The 22,882-nt window shown below is 36.0% G+C and overlaps 2 protein-coding genes across 4 annotated transcripts in view; one reads left to right on the forward strand and one right to left on the reverse strand.

The window, feature by feature from the left end:
• Nucleotides 1-1,396: 1,396 nt before the first annotated feature.
• LOC127833616 (uncharacterized) lies at nucleotides 1,397-15,499 on the reverse strand. Of its 2 annotated transcripts, none has more exons than XM_052358977.1 (3): nucleotides 15,376-15,499; nucleotides 4,306-4,494; nucleotides 1,397-2,529 (listed from the first exon to the last, which is right to left on the reverse strand). In XM_052358977.1, exons 2-3 carry the CDS (start codon nucleotides 4,485-4,487, stop codon nucleotides 1,983-1,985), a joined length of 729 nt encoding a protein of 242 aa, XP_052214937.1. In that variant the 5' UTR covers nucleotides 4,488-4,494; nucleotides 15,376-15,499; the 3' UTR covers nucleotides 1,397-1,982. The 2 variants fall into 2 exon arrangements, with proteins under 2 accessions (XP_052214937.1, XP_052214936.1); XM_052358976.1 differs by having other exon boundaries at nucleotides 15,329-15,478.
• A 164-nt stretch (nucleotides 15,500-15,663) lies between these two features.
• The window catches only part of LOC127833606 (TSC22 domain family protein 3-like), a 124,696-nt gene continuing 117,477 nt past the window's right edge, over nucleotides 15,664-22,882 (forward strand). Inside the window, exon 1 of one of the 2 annotated variants that reach the window (XR_008027502.1) lies at nucleotides 15,664-17,270. Coding sequence is in view for 1 of the 2 variants with exons in the window: in XM_052358962.1 (XP_052214922.1) it covers nucleotides 15,925-17,270 (1,346 nt within the window). In the remaining variant the exon portion in view is untranslated. The remainder of the gene's footprint in view (nucleotides 17,271-22,882) is intronic. The other variant, XM_052358962.1, reaches the window with a different exon arrangement.

A 22,882-nucleotide genomic window follows, 5' to 3' on the forward strand; every position in this document is an offset into this window, starting at 1 on the left:
TCATTTTGACCTTGACATTTTCATACATTTTAGTGTAGACTTATTTTGAAGGGCAAAAGACTTGGTTAACCCAAATTGGCTAACATCTGTAGAACTTACTAATAAACTTTGATTAATCCATTAAGACTTCACCGACTCGCTTCTCCACAACTCCTGTTGACCTTGACGTTATTGTAATTTTGGACTAAGACCTGAGAAGCCATCCTAAGAAGGCACCACAGGGCTCGAAATTAACACTTGCACACTTGCAAAATGCAAATGAAAAATACCGATTGCGAGTTAAGTTTTAAGCCACTAGTATTTTTTTGCGAGTAAAGAAATAGTTAAAAAAATGAGTAATATTGCTAAATTCGCTTGATGTCGTGAACGCTAATACATGGGTCATTTTATAGAACATTCGAATACCTGTATGCAGAAGCACGCACCTTGTAAGTAGACTGGTATACTTTTAGTACAGATATCCGAATGTATTGGTACAAAGAACGTGAAACGGTCGACTATTTACATGTGTTCATTATACAAGACATTAAACTTGAGTAGACACGGTGTCAAAGCGTAAAATAACTTTTTGCCCATGGATGGAAATAACAATACGAAAGATAAAGCAAAGTTAACCTTCGACTTAAATTCGAGCCCTGCATCACAATTTATTGAATGAAGCATCTTGTTTTACATACTTTTACACAATTTTCTAAAACAAAACAAAACAGTATATTGTGCACTAAAGAATATAGTTTTTTGCTAGTTAAGGATTTTTTTTGGAGAATAACTAGTAGTTTAAATGCATCAGTTAAATACAGTCAAACCTTTTGCGCCCAAAAGCAATGTGAAAATGGCTACATTGTATGTCGCTATGTGCCACCAGAATAATACCAGAGCAGCTGGCGAGTAATTCACAGGCTTTTCAGGTTTTATGCTGTTTGCTGCTCATCAGTACTTTAGCGTTGGAAATGAAGCCTTTAAAACTTGAGTCTCGGCGAAAAGATCTCATATGTATTTTTATGCCCCGGGATCGAATGATATTGTTTTTGGCCTGTCTGTCTGTCATTGTATGTGTCCCAAAACTTTAACCTTGGTCATAACTTTTGCAATATTGAAGATAGCAACTTGATATTTGGCATGCATGTGTATCTCATGCACTGCACATTTTGAGTGGTGAAAGGTCAAGGTCATCCTTCAAGGTCAAAGGTATTTTTTTTTCTCTAAAATAGCTGCTGTGCGGCTTCAAAGCGCAAAAGGGGGCATTGTGTTTCACAAACACAGCTCTTGCTAAGACATATTTCTTCTATTAAGACCATTCCTGAGCTGATATCTTTATCCACAGAGTTCCTTATGAAAGTAATTAAGACCTTTAAATAATTAAAGTCCTTAATTATAAAGGGAAACAATACTAGTCCATCTTTAACAATTTTATTAAAGATATTTCATTTATCATTTCTATTATTCATTCACATGGAGTAAATGTCAGTATTGTACAACAGGGGAGGCAAACATGTAAATCTGTGTTTTGTTACAGGTTATGCTTCAAATGCTTGATATTGCCTATAGAAATGATCTGGGCTCTGGTCAAATGGGGCTTTATGCATGTGGGTAGTGACATCTCAGATAAGCCTGTGCAGTCCACACAGGCTAATAGGGGATGAGTTTTTCTATCATGAAATTTTCATTAAAAGAAATCTCTTCTAAACAATAATCCAGTAAAGCTAATCTGGGATGACACTTTTTGCACATTAAGCCCTGTTTTCCCAGACTGTGGCTCAAATGTGTAAGCATGTGAATATTAAAACATGAAGTCATGGATGGAAAAAGTCACCTTCATACAATGTTGGAAATAATATAAAAATAGGTTTCTGTATAAAGCCCCTTATTATTTTTAACTACAATAAGCATACTGTGTTATATAAAAATATCGTATAAATTGTTTTGCCATTGATCTGGGTACAAAATTGGAAATTAACTATAAATTAATGAAGCGCTGCCTATTATTTTTCTTTTTCATGATCATTATATATCATGCTATCTAACACAGTAATGGCTGCCCTATGAACCTCTTTTTCCGTGATGGTATCGATTTCCTCCGCCTGTTTGTGAGTCACATACCACCCCACACCAAAGTTTGCGATCACTAACAACAGGAAAATATTGAACGACTTCACAGACGGCCTCAGCCCATACATCACTGTGGGCTTGAAAGTGTTTTCAGGGGCGAGGTACGTATGATATTTCCTCGCGTAGTACACACACGGCCACGGTGCAACAAGCGCTGAATAGAAACTTGAGCTTAATGTCTGTAGAATTCCTGCGCGAATTTCATAACATGACACACATTCGGGGACAGTTAAAATACTTCTGCGCATATGCTCGCTTAAAAATATTGAGGCTAATGCAGGAAACGCAACTGTAGGAGCGAAAGTAAAGATGACGCCATATGATTGGAGCCGAAATTTTTTACGGAAATACTGCGTGATGAGACAGCCCGTGATGTTGGATGCTAGGAGGGTGAGGAATTTTCCTTGGCTGTGCCACCATCTGAAACATATTAATACCCTGACTGGATTATGAGTCTCATTACCACAATAGCTCAGCCTTGAGAAGTTTATTCTAATATGAGCTAATAAGCAAATTTTAAGGTCGGCGAAGTGGATGTGATGTCAGCCTACTGACTTGGAGGTCACTGGTTTGATCCTCACTGTGGGAGCGTTCTTTAGATCTTTACCAAAGACACCAAGTACTGGTTCTACCCAGGAAACAGACTCGAGTGTTTCAATAAGCCTTAGGCATTTGATGCAATCCAGCTCAAATACATGACTAGCATATATACACTTGTTTATTATTGCAATATCTCACCCTTAAGAACTTGCTTGTGTACATTTATATTTTTGTATTATAATATTCACTGATGAAAGAAATCATTCAGATCACTTATTGGGATGTACACACGCCAACAGGGTTTACAGTGTAATGTAAACGACCCTTCACAATTAAATTGAACTGTAAGAGGGCATACAACTTCCATATCTTTACGTTGGTGAATTTTTCTTCAAAATGTTTAGTTTTCTCCCCTTACTCAATATTGTTGATTAATTATTACACCAAACTGAAGGCTAAACCATTCTCCTAAATCAAGTTTTTTTTCCCCGAAAAAGTTTGTTAATGTTCAGGTATGGTTCAGCTTATAGAGTTGGATAGGGAACTGACCTTAATGTTAAACATTATTTTTAAAATCTTTTCTTTTTTCTTCAAACGCTCAATTGGGCATTTTAGGTAGCCATTTGGGTAAAATATATACTTTAAGATTGGGATGGCGCTAAGTTCTTTCTTCCTCTTAGTAAAGTTTTGTTGATAAATGTTTAGTTGAAGGCTACACCATATTCCCAATCAAGACAACAATAACTGCAGGTACTGTGAAACCATTTATTTTCGTCTGCATGAAATTTTGTCATTTAAAAAAAAATGACTATTTCGTCAGCACTTATATTTGCCAATTGCTGATTTGGAAAAACAAAATGTGTCAGTCAATAACCGATTTGTTTGTTATGCATGCCCGCGATAAAGCGCAGTTTGGGGGTTGCGAAAAATTGTGGTGGGGAAAAGGGAGGACACTTGGGAGTTCTGTTTGTCACATGCCAATTAAGAAGTCTTTTAATGTTATCATGTGATAGTTATGGGCCCTTATTATTGTATGCAATTGAAAAATTAATTGTTATGATTGGCGGTTCAGCGGGACTGAATAACAGTTAACAAGTGTTTGAAACAACAAAGCCAGTCGCCAATAAGTCAACAACCTTGAAAAACACAATACACACAATGGGAAAAAAAGTTGTTAACAATCACTAATCATTACTATTCTACCTAAACGAAGTCAACTGCATCCGCATTTTACAGCAAGTCCAAGTGTTAGTTAAGTACACTGAAAAGTGCAACCCTTTGTGTCAAAACCGGATTTATCTTGACTACAAAACAAACTAAGTATGTATGCATGGATTACATAGAATTTTTATGTCTCATGCCTATTGTAATTCAGTTTTAATTTTGTTTAAACATTGGACATAATTTTTTGTTAGGATCTTAAATTCGTCACTGGATCCACAGACAAAATAGACGAATATTAATGCCCGCCTAGCAATCGGGAGGTCACTGGTTCCATCCCCACTGCGAGAGCGTTCTTTTAATCTCCCCCAAAGACACCAAGCACTGGTTCTACCCACGCCCAAGAATCGTCGAATAGTCAAATTGCTTCAATGCTCCAGAGGAGCCCTGCAATTAATGAACATAATAATAATAATGGTTTCACAGTATACTTACACATCAGACTGTGGTTCCCAAGCCTGGATTCTTGTGTTTTGGTAGTCAATCACATCTCTGTCTGTCATCAGTATGGCTCCAGGTGGGATCTCATTCTTCCCGGCGTGAACAATTGTTCCCCGTCCAAACCCATCAACAAAGTTGCCTTTAGGGGGCTTGGAAAAATCGTCTTCGTTTTTCATGTTGAGACTGTGTTTGGAACATAAATATAAAAATATAAATGAATTAATAAAGTAAAGTGATTACAGGCTGTCCAGCAATTCATTTGACAAAATCTAGCAGAAAGCCAGGCCCCATGTTCACAAAATGATTTTGCAATCAACAAGAGCTGTCACCAAAGGATGACATATGCCCCCTATAAACGCTTTTCGAAACCTAAACGCAGATTTTGAAATCTAAACGCAGACCCTTAGTTCAAGGTCACAGGGGTCAAAATTTGTGTGCGTATGGAAAGGCCATGTCCATATACACATGCATACCAAATATGAAGGTTACATCTCAAGGGACATAGAAGTTATGAGCATTTTTCGAAACCTAAACGCAAAGTGTGACTGAAAGATGGACAGACGGACGGACAGTCCAATCACTATACAAAAAATGTATGCCCTCCTTCGGAGGCATAAAAATCGAGTTTAACTGACATCGATTTTCATTTTTGCCTATCAACTACAATGGAAATCCATTTTCAATGACAAGCAAAATCGATTGTCGATTGCAAAAAAAGCTTTTTGAACACGGGGCCAGGGTTTTGCCATAAAATTAGATCACATGTAGGGCCCAGATTGATGCAACAAACATGTTTTATCTTCCGCATACAATGGCATATTTACATATGCCTGTACATATGGACATTACGTACTAACGGTAAAAACAATGGAGATGTGCAATACATTACACTTCTTTGTGTGAGTCATGGGAAATTAAAGGGATCTTTTCACGGTTTGGTAAATTGACAAAATTGAAAAAAATTGTTTCAGATTCACAAATTTTCGTTTTAGTTATGATATTTGTGAGGAAACAGTATTACTGAACATTTACCATAGTCCTATATAGCCATTATATGTATCTTTTGACGATTTGAAAACCTAAAAATTATAAAGCGTTGCAACGTGAAACAATTGAATTATTTGGAGAGTTCTGTTGTTGTCGTTTAAATTAACAAAACTACGAAGATTGCTTATATAAGGTATAAAATACTTAAACTGTGTATACCCAGCGGAATAGCGGAGAGGGCTAATGCGTTTTTACTTCAGACTAACTCCAGGACTCCGGGGGTCACTGGTTTGAGCCCTGGTACCGGCTTCTTTTTAAATTTTAATTTTTATTTTATTCTTGATTTTTTACTGGAGCTTTTAAGATCCAATGTTTACATTTATCAATATAAAGCATTTAATGTCAAACTTTAAAATATGCCAAAATCTGTGAAAAGGCCCCTTTAAGGTCACAACTTAAGAGTATAAACCATAGATAAGCCATTATCACTGTAAAAACAGATTAATTGAGTTCATAATTAAGTGTTTTTTTGTTGTTTGTCATGTGTTGACATTAATATTTTTGGTTTTCTTTCACAAGATTGATGGCAAACATATAAAGCATGCCAACGCTATAAATGCATGTTGCAATAAAACTTCAAATACAAAGAAACTTAGACCCCTACTTGCAGAAACGGCCTTACGCAAAACTGTGAAACATGGTTGATGCAAAAACTTGGGAAAAAGAAGGAAAAGTTTGGGCAAGCTTTTGATACTCTGATTGAACACACATATATGTCACAATATGATTTGATAAAGTACCGATAGGTGTTAAATGATTTGATGCGAGGAGTGAGGCTAAGAAATGGGATACAATATATACAAGCTAATGCTGACCACTTGCATTCCAAAAACCCATGGTCATCATATTGCAACCTGTAACTATTTTTCTCTAATGTGAATTGATTCTAAAATTGATCCCTGGGATGCAAAATCTATGTATGTGCATGGTTGTGCAGACAAATTTGATAGTGTAGTGTATTTTAGCCTTTGCTGTTTTTAAAAAAACAAATAATTTTGTAAACTGGTTGACGACAGTCAACCCCAAAAAAGTCAAAATATGAGTGAAACAAACAACCACAGCCCCCAATAAGGAGTTCCAGTAAAAGGGACTTGAACCCACAACCGAGGGAATACTTCATGGTGCTCTATATCCTGGTACAACCCGTTTTCGATCGCTTAAGACATTTTTAGAAAGCCGCTTACATCCACGAAGAGATACATATGTAACTTTAATGACAATGAACTTGATACGCAAAACAAAGTATAAAAATTTTTTTTTTTCAGACCAAAAACATATAGTAATAAAATGTGTCTTTTATTTCACACTTCTTTTATCAAGCCAATATCGCCATTTTTATTTTCATCAAACCTGTTTTCGACCACTTTCAGATAATTCCATTTTTTCCAACTATACTGCACACCAAAAGTTAGTACACAAATAAAATAGTTTTAAAGTGCTTTAAAGAACAGTTACTATAATCTTAAGTAATTTAAACTGCATTAAACTGTTTTATTTTGAACATATTTTGAACATATTAACAATACTTGTTTAATTTTATATTCATGTTAATTTGTTAAGCACTGGGGGCACAAGAAGATGTCTCCCCTTCTGATATAAACTCTGATAGTTGTGCAGGACAGGCGGACCCAGCCCAGAACACTTGTCACACTGTCTCAATTTCACTAAAACAATGTATGGCCTCTTACTTAGGTCTGCCAGGGCCAAACTTTTTGCACACAATGCCTTTATCAAAGTCTGTTACATCTTCGTCAGAACTACATGTAGCACTTTCACTAGTTTCAGTCACTGTTCTTATAACCTTAGGTTTTTGGCACAACCAGATACCATTAGTTTGGGATTGATATTTTCTTTATTTGCATCGTTTGAACATTTGTTACTTTGTTATCCCCACGCTTTTTGAAAAGCGTAGGGATATTGTGGTTATCTCCGCCGTCTGTCCGGTTGTCAGTCTGTCCTGGCAACTATCTCCTCCTTCACTATTAGCACTAGAACCTTGAAACTTACACACATGATAGCTATAAGCATATGTGCGACCCTGCACTATTTGGAATTTTGATCTGACCCCTGGGTAAAAAATTATGCGGGTTGGGGTGGGGCCGGGTCAGAGATTTTCACTCATTTTTTTAGGTTATTTTACATTCTTCTTCATTTATACACCGATTTACTTAAATTGATACTGAACCTCTCTGATGACAAAACGGTCAATCTCAACTATGCATGGCCCCATTACCAACCCTGGGGCACCCCACCCACATAGAACACACCCACCCAAAATTGCCTTTTACTATAATTTCTTCCTTTCTACACCGATTAACTTCTAATTGATACTGAACTTCTATAATGACAATATGACAATACAGTCAATCTCAATTATGCATGGCCCCATTACCAACCATGGGGCGCCCCTGGGTCAAACATGCGGCGTGGGGATACGCGTCGCTCTGCCGCGCCATTTCTAGTTTCTGTTTGTGTCTGAATTTTGTTAAGGACTTCAGTTTCAGTAACAGCTTGTCCAACTACAACTTTGCTTAGTGTGTTTCTTTGGTTTTTTTGCTGTGTCTACATTTTGTAAAATCTTGCCCCCACGCTCCTGTAAAAACTGTTCTCCTTTTCATTATTTTCACACGGTTCAGACCCTTTACTACGCGCATCACCTGCAGCTGTAATATGGAAACAGGTTGATGGGGCCACTTGGTGATCAGATATCACATTTTTGTTGAATGGGTAAACACCACTCTTACGGAAGGCAGCTAGAATGTTGGTAGCTGTGAGTGTTGAGCTTTACACTTTACGTGCTAAACTGGAAACATCGTATCTGGATAGTGTACGACCCCCAGATGGTCTTAAGTTGCTGTGTAGAGCTGCATTTCAAGCAACCTCAAAGTGTCCAAAGCAGCTGACATCTAGGGGTTGTAAAAGATGGCCGCAATAAGGGGGTAATACAACAAGGATAATATGTTCCTGTTTAGCCAAATGTATTAGGTCCAGTGAAATGTGACTACTGTGGCCATCATAAAGTATCAGGACTGGTTCATCTTGTGATCTTGGGGGTCAGTATTGTAAGACATGCTCCTTCAAATAATCAGAGAACACCCCTGTATTAGACCATCCTGTTGGGGAAACAGTTCCATTTGTACCAGGTGTCACACAATTTAACAGACTGCTGCATTCTCTGACCTGGAAAAACAAAGTAAGCAGGTACTTGCTGACCTACCCCATTTACACAACCAATGACAGTTACATTTGTACCACTGCTACCTGTCACAGCAGGAGTTGTGCCATGCTTTGATGAGACCATTTTTGGTGGTTTGTGTTCTAGACTGAGCTCCTTCTCATCAATATTGTACAACCGATGGGGTTTTGACAAGAGATCATACTTGACAAGAATTTCATGTAATTTTTCGAAATATCTATCAACAGCATCTCTTGTAGCACATCTTGCCCGGGCTATATCAAGACTTCTAGGTTTCTTCACATTTAGTGCTGGCCACCGGTCCAATAACTTATACAGCCAACGATCAGTTAGAGGTTTATCTCTTGGTCTCCGGCCTAAGGTGAATGCATAGTCACTTGTAAGGTTAATAGTCTCTTGTCTGGTGAACCCAAAGCCTACTTCACCCATAGTTTGGATGTGATTTGCCAGTAAAGACTCCTGATCAAGGGTAAATAGTGGGGCAGGGCCTGGTTTTACAGTGTCAATACTGATTATCCCATGCAATCTGTCAATAAGGGTTCTTTTAGGGACATTGAAGTACAAAGCTGCTTTTCTTATGGACATTTGATGGTCTTTTACAGCCATAAAGGCCCTTTGTAAATCATCAAGGTCATAGGATGACCTATAGGGGCCATGAACGGGATCAGTTTTCTGAAAATATACCAATTATGTTTTGTTTTAATATGAACAATAGAATGAATATATAATCAATTACAATCCAATTACTTGTTATAAAATGGTTTTCTGATGCACAGTAAACTAAGTCTACCAAACGACAATTTAGGTGGCCCTGAAGATATTTGTAAAACACCTTCGTTATGAGAAAGAAATAATCGGTAAAGTTTAAAGCGCGTGAAACCGTTCTTGAAGCTAGGGGTAGTAAAGGATTACCGGGTAGTAAAACCTACGTAAAGTGCAGCATTTTCATATTAAGGGTGTTGCGGCAGTTCATTTAACTTAGGATATATTTATAGCAACAACGATGATGCTAATATCACAACTCAATATTTTTGTTATCAGTATCATCAGAAATGACCAAGTTGGTTCATAATACAATTGTCAGTGGTTCCATCCCAGGTGGGGTTCACTTTTTTAAAACTTGTTTTCTTTCTTTAATTTCATTCTTGTTTTATACAGGAGCTCTTTAGTCCTGTTGTTTACATTTATCAATTTCAAGCATTTAATCACAAACTTCAAAACATGCCGAAATATGTGAACAAGTACATGTAAGTTTTGAATGATTAAGGTCTAGTTTGATATTGTATGGTCTTATGTTTGTGATTAAATATTGTATTTTATCAATGTCTTGTAGTGATCCCAGAAAAGATTGTAAACAATTTCTAATGTTTATGCATATTTCTAACAATCTATGAACCGGTACTTGGGTTTTGTCCAATTGCTGCATTTTATGAAATTTGACGTAGATATTAAAACAAAAAATATCTGTTAAAAAGCCGGTGACCCCCTTTTTTTATTTGTATTTTATGATGACAAGACGTAGATTAACATATCTGAGCAGTTACACAGAAAAAAAAATTCCATTTATGTGGTAACAATAGTAAAACAAGATTGCCAAACTGTCACAAGATACGCCCGTTCGAAGGTTTTGGACACCATGCTCAATTCTTGAAATGCACTAAGTGACCTCGAGACCTAGTTATTGACACGGCATGACCCATATTTGAACTGGACCTAGATATCATTTAGACGTAACATCTGACTAAATTCGGTGAAGATCAGATAAAAACTACTTCAATTAGAGAGCGGACACCATGCTAAATGCTTGAAATGCACTAAGTGACATCCTGACCTCGTTTTTGACCCGGCATGACCCATATTTGAACTTGACCTACATATCATCAAGACACAACTTCTGACCACATTAGGTGAAGATCGGATGAAAACTACTTAAATAAGAGAGCGGACACCATGCTAAATGCTTGAAATGCACTAAGTGACCTCATGACCTCGTTTTTGACCCTGCATGACCCATATTTGAACTTGACCTACATATTATCTAGACACAACTTCTGACCAAATTAGGTGAAGATCAGATGAAAACTACTTCAATTATAGAGCGGACACCATGCTAAATGCTTGAAATGCACTAAGTAACCATCTAGACACAACTTCTGACCAAATTAGGTGAAGATCAGATAAGAACTACTTCAATTAGAGACTGACTAATGGGGTTGTTTATCCTCGGGACTTCGGTTAATAAACCATTGCCCGAGCACACTGCTTAACATAAAACTCTGGATAAAAAGGTCGAAAACGGCCATAAAATGGACAGCCCGATTTTACTGGGCTGTACCATTGATATAAATAGAAAACTTTGCAGTTTTGGTGCGGTGCGTTAATAAAAATCTATTGGTTTAAAAATATCTATACTTATTCAATTAGAGAGCAGACACCATGCTAAATGCTTGAAATGCACTAAGTGACCTCGTGACCTAGTTTTTGACCCGGCATGACCCATATTTGAACTTGACCTACATATCATCTAGACACAACTTCTGACCAAATTTGGTGAAGATCGGGTGAAAACTACTTCAATTAGAGAGCGTACACCATGCTTAATCCTTGAAATGCACTAAGTGACCCCGTGACCTAGTTTTTGACCCAGCATGACCCATATTCGAACTTGATCTAGATATTGTCTTGACACAACTTCTGACCAAGTTTGGTGAAGATCGGATGAAAACTATTTGAATTAGAGAGCGGACACTGCTGTGGACGCCGCCCGCCCGCCAAGGGTTAAACTATAATACGTCCCTTTTTTAAAACGGGCGCATAAAAAGGACGTTTATTTGGGTGACATAAAATAAAAAAATAAATCTTCAAATTAAGGTAGCGCACCTCTAATGATTTCCCAAGATTTATTTTACGATCATTGCCGATCTTAAATGATCGGTTATTTCCGAGAGATGTATTTTATTTTTTTCAAACTTTGAATTTTGATATGTGTTTACATAATTCATTTAGAATACATTATTTTCACTATAAATATTGACTTTGATACAATTATCATCTGAAAAATATGATTTCGCGATTTCTTCAAAGATAAACAAGCCTTTTTACCTGCTTACTTATGGATATTTAATTTAAGGTGGCACTGATGTGAAGTTGTTGTGGCCGAGTGGTTAAGGCGATGAACTAGAAATCTTTTGGGATCTTCCCGCGCAGGTTCGAATCCTGCAGACATCGCATACTTTTTGCGACGCGTTTTATTTCTTTTCTAAAGTAATTTGATTTAATATAGCATATAAGCTATGTTTATTGTCAAATATGTTGAAAATCGTAAGAACATCCTACAATTTTTAAAATTAAAACAACGTTATGGCTAAATTGGGTTATTTACTGCTGAAAATACGAATGATGCATGTTGCATTTTTATTTTTATTTCAAAAAGTAAACGGTAAATCTGTCTATTTCTTGGTATTTTTGCTGTATATAGTGTTTCTATAAAAAAATAGTTTAAAATATAACTTAAATGATACTATTTTGAATTTTATGTCACTTTGTTTTTAACCGACCCAATTTTTACTTGGCTGAAATCACTTACGTTTCATGGCGCTATTCCATAGATAAAAAATTGTAAAAAATAAATGTCTGTAAAAGAATACTTATTTCATCTTGTTTAAACTTTAAACACCTTTACTGCATCTGTACACACCAACTGCATGCCCATATTTGGAAATCTGAATAAATTATGGAACTTTTATATACCCCAGGGGTGAAAATAAACTGGACAAAAGCCGAGCGTGAGGGTGGGTTTGAAAAAATCGGTATATTTTTTTAAAAAGCATGGAAAGCCTACCTACAAATTTGCATGTAGTTCTGTGAAGTGATGCTGATTAGGAAAATAATTAATTAAATTATATTTGGATATGTGCCCATTAGAGGTGCGCTACCTTAACTTGTGTACTCCATTTTATTGGTAGTGTGTGGTTTAATTTAATAGTATATGATGATGTTTCTTAGCTTACATAATATCTATATGTTGCCAATTTCATTGGTTATTAATTATTTTTATGCAATTTGAGATTTTTCAGTTTTATTGAAAAAGTACATGTTAAATTGTTAATGGTGAATAAAATCAAAACAAGGCCGATGACCCTATGTTTTTATTTCATTTTTCATATAGTATTTGTATATTTAACTTAAATATAAATTTTGGACAAAATCTATTAGATGGAAAAAAAAAAAAAAAACTGCAGCAACACCCCTTAAAGTGAAACAATTTACCTGTCTGCAGGCCTTTTCTGCTCCATTTAGGGAAAACGCCATACTGGAATTTTGTGTCGTGAAAAATCCCATTGTGGGAAAAAAAATTATCGTAAAACTGGCTCAATTGGGAAAAATAATGACATGTAAATAGTGTTTCATATATTTCTAAGAAGCCATTAACTGGTAAATAACGACTATTTTGTAACCATATTTTTTTTTTTCAAAATATTATGAACATTTGTGATACATTACCATGCCAATGTTAACAAGAGCACCGCCTTGCGGGTGCAGACCGCTCATCCATTTTTCTTTTTAAAGGTGAAGGGACCTATCTCAATTTCAATCCCAAAGGAGGGAGGGGTGGAGTGGAGAGGGGTGTATAGTGTGGGGGTGTGGTTATTTATTACATTATCTTCCAAAAATGCAAAAAAAAAATTATTTTTTTTGGGGGGGGGAGGGAGGATTCTTGGGTGGGATGGTTGGACGGTATTTCGAAAAAAAAATAGCAAAAATAAATATTTGTGTCTTTTAACCATGTTTAAAAAAAAATATTTTTTTGGAGGGGGGGATTGGGGGGGGGGGGGGGTATAGTGTAAGGGTATGGTCGTCATTTATTAGATGATCTTTTAAAAAAAAAATTGGGGGGGGGGGGGGGGAGGGGGCGTGGGGATGGTTTGGGTGGAGTCTATTGTGGTATGTCAGGTAAGAGTTGTTTTGTCAAAGTATCAATCGAATCTAATCATAAATAAAGAAGTTATGGCAATTTTAGAAAAAAAAATTAATTTGACCTTGAGAGTCAAGGTCATTCAAAGGTCAAGGTAAAATTCAACTTGCCAGGTACTGTACCCTCATGATAGCATGAAAGTATTTGAAGTTTGAAAGAAAAAGCCTTGATACTTTAGAAGTAAAGTGGATCTAAACACAAAATGTAACCATATATTCAAAGTTACTTAGTCAAAAAAGGGCCATAATTCCGTAAAAATGACAACCAGAGTTATGCAACTTGTCCTTTACTGTCCCCTTATGATAGTTTGCGAGTGTTCCAAGTATGAAAGCAATATCTATGATACTTTAGGGGTAAAGTGGACCAAAACACAAAACTTAACCAAATTTTCAATTTTCTAAGTATAAAAAGGGCACATAATTCTGTCAAAATGCCAGTCAGAGTTACATAACTTTGTCTGCACAGTCCCCTTATGATAGTTAATAAGTGTTGCAAGTATGAAAGCAATAGCTTTGATACTTAAGGAATAAAATGGACCTAAACACAAAACTTAACCAAAATTTTCAATTTTCTAAGTATAAAAAGGGCACATAATTCTGTCAAAATGCACGCCAGAGTTATGTAACTTTGCCTGCCCAGTCCCCTCATGATAGTAAGTAAGTGTACCAAGTTTGAATACAATAGCATTGATACTTGATGAGAAAAGTGGACCTAAACGCAAAACTTAACCGAACGCCAACGCCAAGGTGATGACAAAATCTCATTTTTTTTTTCAAAAAATAGATGAGCTAATAAAATATAATCAAACAAAGTGTCAGTATTCAAAATTTCTTAACCACAAAGTTACAAGAGAAGCATATGTGGCATAATCCCCCAAGAATCAATCTATATTCAATTTCAGATATCAAAAAAAATAATCTTATGTCGCATCTTGTTGTTGAATTATGGAAATCATTTATAAAGATCTTTGTTTATTATTCGAAATATTTCTGAGTATTCTTATACTATAATTACCCGATGTTTGTTGGTTTTCTTTTTGCTTGTTGAAAAGGGACGGATTTTTTTTAAATCTTTTCTCTTATTTTGGCAACGTAATATTTGCTGTTGTGAGACGCCATTTTGATGATTAATGATAACCTGCACAGTGGGCGCAGTATTGATCGAAACAAAGCTGGGCTCAAAACAAGCAGATTTTCCCCAATGTTTAGTTTGCAGATTAAGGTAATGTTATTTTGCGCATTTTAAGCGGCCGAAAAAAAACCATTTTGCATGCAATAGTTGGAAGTTGGAATTGGGAATGTTTTTTTCCATTGGGAAAAAATCAACCAAATTGCATTGGGAATGGGGCAGATATTCGGGCCTGTGGCATAGGGCGGAAAAACCAGGTCTGATCTCCATTTTACGTCATTTAAACCTGAATGACATTTTACAGACACTTGTGAACAAAACCTGCGCGCCACTTCCAGAAACTCTCTTGTTTTTCTTATGAATGAATAATTTACCAGGGCTGGTCTAAAATAGAAAGTGGTCGAATACGGGTTGTTGCAGGATAAACTGAGCAAATATTGGCTAAATCTTGCCAAAAAACAAAATGAATATAATGCATAAACGCAGGTCAGTTTTTTCCCTATGTAAGTGACCTATTGCATGTATAATCATTTCCAGATTATTTACTGGTCACTAACTTAACTAACCTTGACACTGAATTGTACTGGGTGGGGTAAATATAAAGATGTTGATATTGCATGAGTACAGAACAATTATTCCGAATAAGATGAAACATGGTAAATCAGATTCACCTAAAGTTATCTTTAACAGCTTTTCTTGGAAGACATCAATAATTTACCTAAAGATTCAACGACATAGACAAAACTCATGTGCAACCGGACAAAATGTCATCATAGTTCTCGAGAAGCTTGATTTGTAATTGATTTGGAACCCAAAGAAGTTTAATGTGGAAAAGGTAATGGCTAACGTCAAAACTAAAGTCTGGATTTTCCATGTAGACCAGTATCTTCATTTTCGCATTCTTTTCTCAAATTTTCTAACAGTACATGTATAAACTAGATAAAATATTCATCTTACTTGATCTAAATTTACAGAACATTTGAGATGCTCTTGTATCTCGGAAATATTTAGTGGTTCTTAACCTCGCCATGACGTCGTCGACCGACTTTTCTCAATGTCCGCCATTACTTTTTGACAGGAAATCTTAGTCTTGCCCTCGACAATTATATTAATATTTAACAAAACATTGTCATGTTTCATCATAAAACACATCAAAATTAGATATCCGCATTATGGAACTAATCATTGATTATTGGAATTTTAGCGCTAGAGTTTTGTGTATGGAAGAAATTGTGTTAGTTATCGAATTAATGTGAAAAGTGAGTACATGTCAGAAATGGCAGACAGACCAACTAACGTGAATATTGCAGTGACTTCAGCATTTCAGGAGCTTAAAAGTACACTAAATCGTGATGACCTTGACCAGAGAGCTGGTTCAAATAGTCCAATGGCAGTGACAGAAGGTGCACCAAGGAAAAAAGGGGCGTTCAAGATCACTAGTGTCAAACGACCCCAAGAAATGACTATTGATATTGACAGCAATGATGATTTAGATGAAACTCATACAGAGGTAACAGAAAATGATTCATCAGTTTTGGAATCTTCGCATGACACTGACTATGGAGGGCAGGAAACTCCGTCCGCTGTTGATGATATTCCATCCACAAACCAAGCAAGGGAAGGTAAAGACAATCAGTCTAGATTTAGAGTGGTTAAAATTGTAACAAATGAACATTTTAAACGTGGTCGTTGGACCTGTCATGATTACATGGACCCTCAACAATCAACAAATGTTAATTATGGAGCCAGTGAACCTAAATTTAATGATGAAGGAAATTCTGGTAGCTCCAGTGCCGGAAGTTCCATACATTATGTTCACGGCCTTGATGATCCGTCTAAGAATCCATTGCTTGCTGGTGCTACAGGTACAATACATTATCAGATGCACGAGGGTGTTATAGCGGGGCAGGACTCATTTCAGCCCATCCACCCAGCTCCAGTCACTGCTGTCCACCAATCGGGAATGGTGAATAATCAGCAGAGTCAGATTCCTACGAAGACGTTCAACAATGATGTGTCTGCTGGTTTTCCTGCCTCGTCAATATCCCAATCACACTCTAACCAAAGTATTAGCTATGTAGCATCAATGAATGAAAACATGCATCATGTGTCTAGTGGACATCCAGTTCAAATAAGTAGTCAAGTTATTAACCAAACCCCTATAGATGCTTCTTGTTCTGGCATGTATATGCCACACATGTCTGCTACAGGCAGCTCGATATCCATGCAGTCAGTGTACAATCCTGCACAGTCATTGTCTCAAATGCAATCAGAACAGGGCCAGACACACATAAACCAGATTCAAAATGTGGGCCAAGGGTCATCTACAATACAGGCTTACAGCCATCAAATACAGAATCCAAAAGTTTCAATAAGTGGTCACAATGAGACACTGCCGTCTGAGATTAACGCAAGCCAGCATTCTGCTAGAGAAAATCTCAATGCATTGAAGGATCCGATTTTTGGGCTGTCGACAGACAAGAAAAGCTCTGGTGCTGATTTTTGCGCGCTTGACAAGAATTTAAATGTGTTACAAAATGCCGACACATTGTCACCTGCTCTGGCTGCCACTATTGCTGATCTGACCCCAACCGCAGAAGACAAAGGCCAAGGGTAGGTAACAGTTTTTTGTAGTGTAGATGGCAATTTGCGCCGCTTTATCGCTCTTATCGACACTTATCGGCAACACTTTCATGCTTCAGTTCAAATTAACATCCTGTCTTGCTGTCAACACAGATTAGCAGATTATGCTTCGTTATTACTCTGGTTGTTTTAATAAAATTTTAATTATTATGATGGTCAGTCTACCCAGAAAATTTGAAATCCACGAAATTATGTGTCAACGAAATAGTTGTCAGGGTTTTTTTCCCACTTTTTGGGAAGATTGCCCATGGCTTTGGAATTGGGAATTTTATTGGCATTTTCATGGGAAATTGGGGAAAATAAAATTCATTAGCCTTTTTATTCCAAACAAAAGTCCACTGATTAGGGAAATACTAAATTTGATATAACTCTTTATAATCATTCAAATTAAAAGAACGCAATCATATAATACTTTGTTATATGTAATTGAATTAAAATTGAGATAAAATACGCATAAGACACTTCTTTCTAAAAAAAAAAAAAAATTTTTTTTTTGGGAAATTGGGAATTTTTTGCCACATTTTGGGAAAAATGTATACTTTTTTGGATTGGGAACATAGCCGAATTTCGGCTATAAAATCGGGCAAAAAAAAACCCTGGTTGTTTTTTATTAAACAGGGCCCTCAATCTATTAAATCTGCCTCCGAAATTTGGCGGAAGTCCCCCACCTGAAAAGTATACTTTTTTCCTTTTTGGGGGGAAAAATTCCCCCTTAAAAAATTAAAAAAAAATTATTATTATTTTTTTTTTTGGAAAGATGTGTCTCATTATTATTATATCTCAATTCTATTTCAATTTAATCTTTTCAAACATACTAAATTAAATAATAAATTATGAAAAATGCAATGAATATTAAGTGCAAACATGTACAAATGTAATAATGAAAGAGTAAATAAAAAAATTCCCCAAAAAGGGAAACGCCGCGAAAATTCCCCCTCCTAAGGGCTGCGGACCCCTTCCCCCAAAGTAGTGTGAGGGCGCTGTTAAACCACGAAATTTCATACTAACGAATTTCTATACATTTACAGTACATGTATTGCTAAGCTTTATTGATATTCATATATTTTATTTTGCTTCACTATCAGGGTTCGACACTAAGGCACGTCCGACAGACATTGTCTAGTAAGATCGGTGGTCGGGCTAGTAAAACTGTGGGCTAGCTTGTCCGACTGGTCGTACATAACAAATCTATACTGATTCATATAACTATACCTAACCGAAAACCTTTTTCTCTTAATGTGTAAAATAACTCTCGTATCCGTTATTTACATCAGAACAAAACTAGCGTATATAAATAAACGTGGAGAATTCACATGATTCATCGCTATTTTTAGACGCGAAGGAGAGCTTCCCGCAGAAATTGCTTGTTTCCATTGGTCAAGTTGTCATGAATATTAATGATTTTCTGAAGTGTCTAAGAACTTTACATCATGTTTTTACGACTTCTATTGACAATCGGTATCATCAATGTAAACATTTTGGCGTAGCAGACGAGAGAATGTTAAATTAAAGAATGGCTTTGTTCAAGATTGGATTTTCATCCGACAAATAAGTTAATAAAGAAGAATCCGACGGTAAAACTGACACAGATTATGCTGGAAAAAGGGCCTTAGAGCTGTGGTTGCATGGAGCACAGCGGTCAAGGAGGCCAGAATTTGATGACCTTGAATAAATGTCACCTGCTGTACAGACATCATTTATTTAACTGGGGATAAACAGTGAAATTATAACAAACAATTTATGTTGTTAAATAGTTTTATTTTATTTTTTACTCTTTGCATCAAAATGACTTTCTTGTGTTCACTTATTATTTACTGATAAATAATTGATTAAACAGTTACACGACACAATTGTGTTTATTTGTTATGTCATTTATGGTCTAGTAGACATCATATTCGGGCTAGTACATTTTAAGAGGAGCTGGTCCGATGGTCTGGCTGTAAAAAAAGTTAATGTCGAACCCTGACTATAAACATTTCCCTTTGTGTTTCTGTTGGTTTGTAATGCTATGTTTGTCTCCACTGTTAAGGAAATAGTTTCAGCTCTTGTTTGAGAATATGTGAGCAAAAATATTAAGTAACATTATATAGACTGCATGTGCATTTATTGGGTGCGTTCAAAGCTGAATATAGCTGGATTTTGGATTACGTTATAGTGTTGAAAACCAAACTCAGACAAAGCTAACACAAGCATAGTTTATGTGGAAAAATAGGATATATTTCAATACTTCAAGAAGAGCCACTGGAGCTCTTTATCAGTGAACAGTTTGATACAATTTATTGTGAATGTTTATCAGGAACAATACTGGTGTTGCATAAAGAGGCACTTAACAGTTTTTTGCACAATGGTACACAATCTGTGCTGCATTTTGTAATCCTGTTTGAATTGACTGTACATACAGAATTGCAGTCTTCACCAACCAGGGGTTTTTCAGCACTGTCTGCGCCTCCGGAAAACGGATGCACTCCCAAAGCAAACGGACCTGATCCCAAACCGAAATTATATAAAAAATTATTATTATTTTTTTTTTTTAAGAATGAATAGTCTTATAACATGTGTGACTAACCAGTGTTTGTTTTGGTCAAAAATATCTGCTATAAGGTTTTGACTGTACAGTTCTTATCTCAGAGAGTAACTGTAACTGAAAAACAGTCTCTCTCACGAGAAACCTAGTTTCTTGCCGCAATGCGGTTCCCATGTAACTAGGTTTCTCATGAGAACCTAGGTTCTCAGAATGAGAACCTAGGTTCTCACTAGAACCCAAGTTTTCAAATGAGAACCTAGGTCAGGCTTTTTCCGCCCTATGCCACGGGTCCGAAATTCGGCCCCATTCCCAATGCAAATCTGGTTGTTTTTTTCCCAATTGAAAAAAAAAATCCCAATTCCAAAAAAAAAAAAAAAAAATTTTTTTTTTTTTTTTTTACCTTAAAATATATAAGTTAACCTGATCCGGTGTAGAAAATAGAAAAAAGTCTTGCATAATTAAATTATCTGTTGCCTTGAATTTGTTTTAAAAACTGTAAAATATGTTAATGATTATTTAAGACTTTCCTTATTTTCCTCAAAATCCGATTTTTTACAACTCAAAAAAGGCCAGGCCTTTTCCCCAAATTCAGATTAAAAAACCTGCACTTATCACTCATGTTCATAATATTTTGTAAAATTTTAAAAGTCGTTTTTTACCAGTTAACGGCTTCTTTGAAATATAAGAAATACTATTTACATGCGATAATTTTTCCCAATTGAGCCAATTTTGCGATTATCTTTTTTCCCAAATTGGGGTTTTCACGACGCGAAATTCCCAAAATTCCAGTGTGGCGTTTTCCCAAAATGGAGCGGAAAAAGCCTGTAGGTTTTCATGAGAACCTAGGTTCTCATTCTGAGACCTAGTTTCTTCGGAGTAACCATACTCCGATACTGGCAAGCATATATATCAAGTAGGTACTTGACCCAATTGTTTACTTTCTAATGGCCAGAGTTGATAAATATTTTTTTAAATGGGTGTGCAGTGTCATATTTTCTGAAAGTGAAATCAACATAAATAAATCCTGTTTGTGCTGCCTGTTTTGAAGCCCTTCAAGGTCAAAGGTAAAAAAAACAAATCAAAGGGAAGTAACAAGCTTTAAAGGGAGATAATTACTATTTTATATCATTTGGCAGGTACAGATCACTTTAACAAGGGAAGTAATACTATTTAAAGGGATATAATAAAAAAACTATTTTTTATTTCAAAGTGGGGCAGTAGGGGGCATGTGTTTCTGACAAACACATCTCCTGTTATTGTCTGCATTGCTTGTCACAGTGGTAGCAATCTGTGAAAAAAACAGTTAACGTAATGGTGCAAACAAAGTTTTGAGTTTGGAACATCAAATCTAAAAAAAAATGCAAACGACTTAAGACTTGGAAGCAGAATAGTTTAACTCTGTATGTCTAACTTTATGTTTATGTCTATTTCAGTATGTATTTTTGCGTGTGAAAACGAATGGTGACATGAACAAAAAGGCTTATTTTGTTAGGTTTATTTTGTTTGCATCAGATAAGCTAGATAAGATCCATTAATAATAAGATTTAAACACTTCAAACAGTATATTTCCCAGGTTGGATGAGAGGCGTTCATGTAAAGGGTACACAAAATTCAGTGATAAATCCACATCAGTGGGAGGTGTTCATTTAAATATGGCTATTGTGCAAATATGGACTTGTACAAGATAATGTACACCGTTTGATATTAAACATGGTAAATGGTGTACTTGATAGGTGTTGGGTTGTTTTTGGCAGCGGACAGACCGGACAGACCAGACCGGTGGAGGTTTCAATTCATGTTTTTAAGGCTGTGCAGATAACAGATTTTGGCTAGCCAAAGTTGGCTGCATTGTGGTATTGTTTGAAATTATAATCAGAAGAATTATAAGAGCCTGCTTAATTATAGAAAATAAATTAAACCCTTTGGTGCAAAAAGGTACCATGTGCCTTCATATTTCAATGTCACATGGTACCTATTTGCACCAACGCGGGGGAAATGGACTGTTAACTGAAATAGCATTTTGAAATGGTTGTTACCGCAAACCTTTAGATACACAATATCAGGGCTCGAAATTAACACTCGCACACTCGCAAAATGCGAGTGAAAAATACCGATTGCGAGTTAAGTTTTAAGCCACTAGTAATTTTTTACGAGTAAAGAAATAGTAAAAAAAACGTAATATTGCTAAATGTGTTCGACTTCCTGAACGCTATACCATAGGTCATAGAACGCTCTAATACCCGTATGCGGAAGCGCGCACCTTGTATATAGACTAGTATACTTATAGTACAGATACGAGGATGGTATTGGTACAAAGTACGTTAAACAGTCGATTAATTCACACGTGTTCATTGAACTTGAACAGACATGGCGTCGAAGATGGAAATGGAAATAACAATACAAAAGATAAAGCAAAGTTAACTGTTGAATAAAAAAACGAAATTAAATTATGTTTCCAGCAAAATTTGCGAGAATGTTATTGATTTTGCGAGTTGGTGTTAAAGCTGCTCGCAATGTTTTGCAAGTAGAAAAAAAAGTTAAATTCGAGCCCTGAATATGATGATGGTTGTGGAAAAGTACATGATGTATACAGAATTTACTCAATATTCTATAACATTAAACCACTAATAGTGCAAAAAAAAAATTAGAACAGAAGGTGTTGGATGATGATTTGTTTTTAATGTTCTCCTTTAATGTGAAGATCCGTTCAATTGTGGATTCCACACACATGAGTCACTTGATTTGCTAAAAGTAATGATCCTCTGTAATATGCACATACTGCTGCAGCAAAAAACATGGATGCACTGTGCAGTGCCGTACTATACCTTTTAAGCGTAGCGGTAAAAGTTGTGAGATGATAAGAATTTGTAATTGATGTTATTATTTGGAATACAATTTGTCCAAAATATCAATGGAAATATCATGGTAAAAACATAGGCTTTTCAAATTCAGTTTTTAGTCTATTTGCAACGCAAATAGACTTTTTTAATACCGCATTTCAAAATCACATGGGAAACGGTTGTCCTTTTCCAAGCCTGTTCCCTGATTTTGGGTAGAT

The sequence above is a fragment of the Dreissena polymorpha genome, chromosome 6 (genome assembly GCF_020536995.1).
Source record: "Dreissena polymorpha isolate Duluth1 chromosome 6, UMN_Dpol_1.0, whole genome shotgun sequence".
Classification (NCBI taxonomy): domain Eukaryota; kingdom Metazoa; phylum Mollusca; class Bivalvia; order Myida; family Dreissenidae; genus Dreissena; species Dreissena polymorpha.

Excerpts from the sequence above, each read along its gene's own strand:
- LOC127833616 (XM_052358977.1), bottom strand. The coding sequence starts at position 4,487 with ATGAAAAACGAAGACGATTTTTCCAAGCCCCCTAAAGGCAACTTTGTT. Across the intron at positions 2,530-4,305 it reads TGGGAACCACAGTCTGATGT|ATGGTGGCACAGCCAAGGAA; the intron begins GTAAGTATACTG and ends AATATGTTTCAG.